This window comes from Blennius ocellaris, assembly GCF_963422515.1.
Source record: "Blennius ocellaris genome assembly, chromosome: 23".
NCBI classification, from domain to species: Eukaryota; Metazoa; Chordata; class Actinopteri; order Blenniiformes; family Blenniidae; genus Blennius; species Blennius ocellaris.
The window spans coordinates 8,512,783-8,520,972 of NC_137672.1; the positions used below are offsets into that span (position 1 = coordinate 8,512,783).

The window sequence follows — 8,190 nt, forward strand, 5'->3', positions numbered from 1 at the left end:
TTTGTTTTATATGTGATGGACTTGTTTGGTTTGTAAACAGCCTGTATTTCTTTGATGTGTTGATTGGAAAAAGCTTCAGCTTCCAGTAAGTCTCTCTATCCAATAGTTTATTGACTACATGAAAAACAACTGGATTATAATAATATATTCACTCACATCCAGGAGTTTGACATGAATCAGGTCAAAATCAACTGTGATTTTCTCCTTGAAGTAAAAAAAATTGGATTTTATTTACATTAAACAGTGAAAAAACAAAAATAGTGCGCATGTGGTGAAGCAGCGTCTTATTTACCAAAATTACTGAACTGTTTCAGACTCGAGCATCAAAAGAGGAAGTGTACGAGTGTCATATAAGAGAAAGCAGCACGCATTGAATAACTGTCAGTATCACATTAGTTGGGGCTGAATGAAGCCCCCCGCTGTGACTGTGGACACACATGTCACACCTACAGCTCCAGCAAAGGTTATGAATAGTTACAGACACAAACGGCTCACTTCCTGTGCAAAGTGTCAAAAGGAAGCTCATGATAGCATTTCTCTGACGAGGCGAGTCAGGACCGACGCAAAACCAAAGGAGAAAAGTCGTCAAGCAGCATCATGGATGCGTCGCAGAGACGCTCTGAGGAGGAGACTGAGAGAGAAACGCCTGCAGGTGAGTTTTAAACGACATCTTCTCACATAATAGAGTTGTTTTAGTGACGATTTGTGCAAAATAAAGTTCTAAAGTTTCTTTATTTGATGTTTAAATTAATTGATTGATTTGGAAAAGAGACAACAGACAAGAAAGTGAACAGAAGCACCAGGGATGATATTTACATTTTCTTTATCGAACAGTTGGAGACAGAAGACAAATTTCTTTCTGCTCAGATGCTGGAAACTGTCCAACTCTGCAGTCGACACACCGACTGGTTGTTGCTATTGGAGCCGTCACTCTTTTTACCGGGTTAACTTTATTCTGCATTTTATTTGGTGAGTTAGGGTTACTTTGAACTTTGAAAGTGGACACACTCGTTAAATCATACTAGGGACCAGCCTTTCTAACTTCCTCTTGATCCGACCTCCATCAATGTGTGAAATTTCACTTGTTAGTCTCTAGGCGCGCAGAGCCTCGAGTGCTTCAGACATGTGAAGAGTCGAGGGCGAAGCTGCAGGAGTGTGAAAAACAACGGCAGGATCTCAGTCTCGTGCTGCTCTCCGTCACTCAAGGTGAATAGTGTTTCCTTTTCTGGTGCGGACAAGCATCAACTCATATATGTGGTTTCCTCAGAAGATTTGAAACACAATAATCCAGGTTTCCAGACTCATTAATTGATGTGAAGAGTGTCGCTTTGCATCCACCGCTGCTGCTTGTGTTAATAACATTTATAATAGTTGAGTCTGTTTCCCTTCCCGAGGAGACTCCAGGTGCGGCTTGTGTCCTGACGGATGGCGCTGGTGGAGGCATCACTGCTACTTCTTCTCCTCCGGGCTGCAGGAGGACCTCCGGTGGAACGAGAGCGCCGACTTCTGCCTGAAACACAACGGCAGCCTGGCCGTGATTGAAGACCCTGCAGAGATGGTGACTGCGCTGCAGGGGATCGGGGGCCTCGTTTTGACACGATGACAAGCCAATTCATGAGTTCAGCTTGAGAATCATTGCCTCTGACAAGCTGAATGTAGACTTAAGTGTTGTCTGAGATCATAACCAGACAGTGTTTGTCACTCATCAAGGTCTTTCATCAATATTCTCGGAATGATAATTCCTGTTCACACCCACAGGACTTTATTCAAGGAGTGATGAGGAATGTCTCCCGGCTTCCTTTCCTTTGGGTGGGACTGAGCGACTCTGAGCAGGAGGGTCAGTGGCTGTGGTGGGACGGGGCGGACGTCCAGCACTACATGCCGTAAGTCCCGGACACAGACAGATCCCGGGTCTCTAGTCTGTAACACGTCACTGCTATTCTTGGGAGCTCGGGGACGAATCAGGTGTATTGAAGCAGGCAGACATGAAATACAGGATCATAGAAGGTGTTTGATTTATTCCTCAGGTTCTAAAATGTATCATTTTGAGTTGAATGCCAGGTTATGTAATGTTTTTCACATGTAGATAGTCTCCCTAACAGCTGCTTGGAGTCATAAAAACATAATTATATACATTTGATCTGAGATATATCTTGTAAGTCTGGTTAAACCGCTACACAATTTTAATTAATTTCCAGTTTACTAAAAATTTATTCAAATACAAAAATGTGATTTATTGAAAGGAAAAGCTGATTGTGATGTAAAAATCATCCATCCTGCACACTGTCCCTCAATTCTGAAGGTGAAAGTTTGACCACAGGAATCAAAAACATGTGATTTCACTTTGCTTTTATTACAGTATTTTAGCAAATATACACAGATGTGTATATATTATGCAACAATCAGAGACATTAATGTCCACTGATCCATGTGTTTCGTCACAATTAGAAACACACTCGTCTTTTCTTAAATATATAAACGGTTTGAGTGTAAATGCTGTAAAATGTGTGTTAAAGGGTGACGGTGGAGTGGGACGCCGACCACCGGGACTGTGCAGACCTGAGGGGAGGAGGGAGGCTGTTCGCCGCCGACTGTGAGGCGTTCGGACCCTGGGTCTGCAAGAGGGGGACATGAGGCGCCGCACGTCTGCTCCGGCTGGAGCTCGTTCCACAAACGTACCAATGTGTGCAAAATGCAAAAGTGGTCACAAGGAAACCTTCAGAATAACATACATTTATTCATGTCAGATAGTAATTCTGTACAAAGGTGCACCGCAAAGTGCAAACAAATAGAAGATGCTCACAGAGTCCTATCTCTGAATACATGCAACTATCATGGAAATCCCCACATGGAAAGAACCTATATAAATATATATGTTTTAATATAGGCTTTGATATAGGTTTTTAATATATGTGACATGTACAAACCTGGCCATTTTCCTATATTATATGTACATAAATGCACATATATGTACACAAATATGTGCATACAGGTACCTATATAGATACATATATGCACGTATATATGTGTGCATATATGCACCTATATGTTCTTATTGCATAATTGTTTTTTAGTTACTTCTTAGTTATTGCCTTGATAATGTATGACAGTTGCCAAAGTGAGATATGGCCTATATATATGTGGAAATAAAGAAGCAGGAGACCTATATGGCCTGTATATTCACATATATGCACCTCAATTTTGCCTATAAGTGGCATATATACACAGATATGTGCATATAAGCTGCTTATAGGTTTCATATATGTGCATATATCCTCGTATAGGTTCTTTCCATGTGGGTCTAAACAATTTTTTCCACTCTGTTTCGGCCGCTTGCTTCAATTTATGAAAAAGGTAATGTATTATTTCATGTTCATTTTCGCTTGAAATATTTTCACGTAAACCCACGGCCGAGTTTTTTTTTTTTTTCTTCAAATAAAGTCAATTTCATACAATCTGAGTCACAGTTGGAGTGGCGTGAATAGATAAATGTACTTTCTCTTTCTGTCAACACGACCATTAACTCTTCTTAGTTTAGGTTTCAACTGAAGCTCAACGTTCAAACAGATGGAGCAATTCGGCAGTAATGCTCCAGCAACATTAAGGGAAAATAGATTCTTAACCTCCTTTCGTCCTTTGTGGAGGTCGATCTGTGAAAAAGGCTTTAAAAAGGCCACGAGGTTCATTAAAAGGTGCAAACGTGCGCCGCTGTATTACAGCTACAATATAGAAACCAGTATCTGCAGACAGAGGACTGTGCGTTGAGAGAACAAAGTCAAAAAGAAATGTCAAGATAATACTTCTACGCCGTCCTGAACGTGCTTTTCTTCATTTAACAGAGATCCTGTGCGGCTCTCTGACGACCATCAGAGTGTGTCCGTCCATCGGGGCGAACAGCGGGTACAGCTTCCCCCTGAAGGCCCCCGTGAAGGTGTAGATGTGGGACTTGTTCTCGGCGTCGTAGAAGGAGATCTGTCCCTCCTCGTAGTCCAAGTAGACGCCGAGGCGGCGGGGCACGAGGCCGACGTGCAGCTCCGCCTCCGGCTTGCTGCAGGCGTAGAAGTGGTGCGCGCTGCGCCACAGCACCCAGTAGTTCTGCTTGGGCGTCATGGGGAAGTGCCCGTGGCGCTTGGAGCTGGCGCTGGTCATTCCCACTCGCCAGCAGCCGTTGTTGGGGAGGTCCACCTCCCAGTAGTGGCGGCCGCAGTCGTAGCCCTCCCTGCCCAGCACGCAGGGCCAGCTGTCGAAGCGCTGGGCGGAGTCGGGGAGGTCGGACACGAAGCGGGCCTCCTGGACCCGCCGCTGGTCGTCTGACAGCAGCAGCCAGGGGTTGTTGGTCGTGGGGTCGAGAATCACGTCGGCTACAAAGAGAGATGAGTTTGCTTGTTGTGGCGAAGTTGTAAATGGCACGTATGTTTAGGTTGTGTTCGATAAAGGGGAGGATATTTACCTGCTGCACTGCAAATCCAACTCCACACTGAAAAGAGAAATAACCAGAAAACGTTTGTATTGGAGGTTTAAAGAGGTCGTGTTGTGCAAAATCCGCTTTCTAATGGTTTTCCAACAGTAAAACGCATCAGAAGTGAAGAAAGTGTGTCCTCTCCCTCCCGGGCTTGTTTCAGTTTGTAAAAAGTGTGTTGCTCCAACCAGCCAATCAGGAATCAAGCCCTATACAGTGTCATCGGGAGTTTAGCCAATCCCAGTCAAGATAGGCCCTTTGACTCCTCCCACAATTAGTCAGCTCTGCTCTGGCACATGGCACCACGAGAGGGAGTACTTCCTCCTCTTCCCATAGATGGGCATGTGTGGGCGGAGCCAGTCCAGCTCACACAAACACAGCCCAAAACTGAGGTCAAATAAAAATATTCATCTTGTCATTTTTCCTCTTAAATACTTGTACAAAGATCCATGAAGACCCACCTGACTTGGGGATGTATCTCGGAATTCCTGCTTTCCAGGTCCTTTGCTTGGCCAGGAGCCACATCTGAGGGACTTTTCCCTGCAAAGGATGAAAACATGTTGCTCATGTGTGGTCATTCCCTGTTATCCATTGACTTTACTTCAGTTTTCCTGCCAAGGCTTGTTTGAATAAACCTTAAAACTTCCTGCTGAGATTAAATTTATTTCTTTATCTCGTCAGAGGTGAATTACGCTTCGTGTGGCAGATCACCGCCACATAAACTGAATCATCGAGTTTATTGAAACCGTGCGAAAGGTTCACTCACATGGCAGCTTTGCTAAAATGTGCTCGTAACTTGTCATACCTTGGCAGCGGGAAGAACGTTCTCATTTATGGCTTCAGCTATGTTTTTCCTCTCTTATCGACAGGAATAAAATCTTCATATTTGACTTGGAAAAGAGCCCCTTCAAATGTTGTCTACTGTTTTTAACTCACTTCTACGGAATAGACTGGGGAGTGTTTGTGACTCACCGAGCTGTCTTCCTTCAGCAGAGACCAGGTGATGAACTCCAGCAGCGGCGCCAGCCGGACCAGCAGCTTCTTCTTCTGGCTCAGCTGGTGCACGACTTTCCGCAGCTTGTTGCTCTGCATGCCGCAACTCTGCCAGCACAGGTCTTTTCAGTTCAGTTGAAATAACACATGCCGTGCATGTCTTTGACTGCTATTTTGGGGGCTAAGTACCTCGGTGGCCACCTGCAGCTCTTTGGCCCACTCCATCATCTGCATCTGTGCTTCCTGGCGACCGGCCTCCTGCTCCCAGCCGTCCGGCGCCCAGGGAGTCTCCCTCAGCAGCTGAAGGACACCAGAGCAGTGTGAGTCAAGGGTTAGATTTTAAAGAAGCCCCTTCAGGCATGTGTTTCCTGAGGGCAAAGCGCCCATCGCGAACGCCGCTGACCTCGTCGACGTGGTGGAGCTCGTCGGCCCACTCCAGGATGAGCTTCCTGCTCTCCTCCAGGCTGCGCTGGGCTCGTTTCTCCGACCGCCGGGCCTCCTGCTGACCGGCGCCCTCCCCGGCACCACCGCCGCCCTGTTGAAACACGACGCACACCGTCATACAAGAGGATCCCTCTTTAGTTCACTCCACTTTTGTGCCATGTTTCACGGTTCCACCTGACATGACCCAGCAGTTCCTATGTGCTCGGTTGAAAGGTCAATGTGTCCCTGAACATGAGTTATCTGAAGGTGTGTTAACCATGTCATCGGTCCACATATGAACATATGTTTACAATACCTGTGGTTGTAAATCCATCACTTATCTGTATTCTGAAGGGGGGGGGGAAATGCAGGAAAGCATATTTTCCTGATGAAACACAGCAAACCAGCAGTGAAATGATGAAGTATATAAACCTGAAACACAACGTTCTCTCATTTTCCCCCTTAAAATTTTTTTTAATCGTCTCCTTTGTTTTTTAAACTGGGATCCTCAGCCGGCCCCTTTGCCATGAGGGATACGGATAATAAGAGCAAACGCCAGAGCTTCCTCGTTCGAAAACTTTTGTTCACTTTATATTAAGATGTTAAACTTATTTTAGTTGAGGGGGCGCAAAAGAAAACGTGGATGCCAAACGGGGGCCATTAAGAAGGAGGAATGACATCTATTTTGATTTTTACAAAAAGAAAATAAGGAAAAATACAGGTTTCTTTGCCCACGGACTTCACGTTGTGATCATTCTAATTACTTTGAGAGTGAAAACAGACTATTTTCCCGCCACCTCCTCTCAAAGTTCACATCGACTTGCTGAGTTACTGTTTGAATCGTCTTGTTCGCAGGTCGAACCTTCGAGACTTGGTCCACCTGCTCCTTCCAGTGGTGGATAAACTGCACGCACTCCTGCAGACTGCTGAGATCCTTCAGGCTGGGCTTACGGACGTTTGGCTGCTGGAAGTTCAACAAGTATGGCACACGTCAGTACGGGATGCTCCGCGTTCGGCCTTGTTTTTACACATTTGTGGCGTCGCATCGAAGTTTTTCCAAGCGACTGAGAGGGAAAGTTGTGTGGTTGACCTGCGGGCCTCTGGTGTGAGCGTTGAGGGACCTGCTGGGGGCCGAGCTGAACGGCTGCTCCAGGTCGGGAACGTCCCAGCGGACGGCGTCAATGGTGCTGCTCTGTTTGGCGGCGCTCTTCTCAAAGCGGAGGGTGCGCACCTCTGGGTGGAGGGAGAAGCAGAGAACAAGGTGGGGTTGGGATTCAGTCAAATTCTGTACTTCTCAATGGCTCACTGACACTGATCGCTCAGCAAGAAAGCATAAAAAAAACTGCAATCAATATTCCTTTCTTAGTGAGATTTGACCTATTTACAAGTCTTTGTTGCATCAGCTCAGGCTTGAGTATCATATAGGAGGACAGCTGAGGACTGTGAAAGGCAGACAGAATAAACAACAGACATGAAATGAACAAGTCAATAAAAAAAGACATACTTTGGGCAAACTTAAGGATGCCCTTCTTCTTTGCTGTCGTGGTTTCCATAATTGTTACTGTGGAGAAGAATACGTCACATAATAAATACGATTTCTTAAAAACGACAACAACAAAAACTACAGATTTGGTAAGTAATTCAACATTCTCTAATTAAAAAAGACACAAAAAAATGCAAAACATAGATTCACTTTAAATTACTTGATAATTAATTCGAGACATTCCAATAATAAACTCACTTGCTAGTGTGGATTTAAAGGTACAATATAATCAATACGACACACAGACAACACGAGGTGCCAGTAGAATTAAAATCAGCTCTGATAAATATATTGATCGGTCGCGTCTCACCTTCAGCAGAGCTCAGGGTTGCAGCTCTTCTGCCAGAGGAAACTGAACCAGCTCTGCCGCCTGTCCAACCTTTTCCAATGCCTGAGCTTTACACTTTTTTTTTTTATATATACATCCACGTGAGATGGCAAGAGGAGGGCGGTGCGAAAGCAGAGCTCTCTGACAAGAATGGACGTGAGCTGCCCTGCAAAGACATGAGCAGGTTTTTTTTTTTTTTTTTACAACAGCAATAATCCTCCTGATATCAGCGGCGGTGACGCACACACTCCCTGACAGTATCAAGTGTTTCCACAATAGCAGAGGACAATTGTTCAGATATTAACAGTCGCTGTATTGGGGGTGATCCACTATCACCCCCAATACTATCAGCACTATCAGGTTCTTGATTCTGAAGAAGCAGAATCAAGATCGTTATGAAATGCTTCTTGAAGTGTGAAGATGGTGAAAAGCTGGCATGTTTGA

General features: G+C 45.0%; 2 protein-coding genes across 2 annotated transcripts; one reads left to right on the plus strand and one right to left on the minus strand.

The window, feature by feature from the left end:
• Positions 1 to 597: 597 nt before the first annotated feature.
• On the plus strand, positions 598 to 2,634 carry LOC308147266 (natural killer cells antigen CD94-like; the record flags this gene model as incomplete). The annotated part of the gene is made up of 4 exons (XM_080519372.1): positions 598 to 652; positions 1,398 to 1,558; positions 1,759 to 1,883; positions 2,517 to 2,634. 4 exons carry the CDS (start codon positions 598 to 600, stop codon positions 2,632 to 2,634), a joined length of 459 nt encoding a protein of 152 aa, XP_080375498.1.
• Positions 2,635 to 3,828: 1,194 nt separating this feature from the next.
• LOC308147267 (uncharacterized protein) lies at positions 3,829 to 7,428 on the minus strand (the record flags this gene model as incomplete). Its single annotated transcript, XM_080519373.1, has 9 exons — positions 3,829 to 4,361; positions 4,451 to 4,477; positions 4,921 to 4,999; positions 5,432 to 5,560; positions 5,642 to 5,752; positions 5,856 to 5,987; positions 6,738 to 6,839; positions 6,966 to 7,108; positions 7,380 to 7,428. 9 exons carry the CDS (start codon positions 7,426 to 7,428, stop codon positions 3,829 to 3,831), a joined length of 1,305 nt encoding a protein of 434 aa, XP_080375499.1.
• Between the last annotated feature and the right edge of the window lie 762 nt (positions 7,429 to 8,190).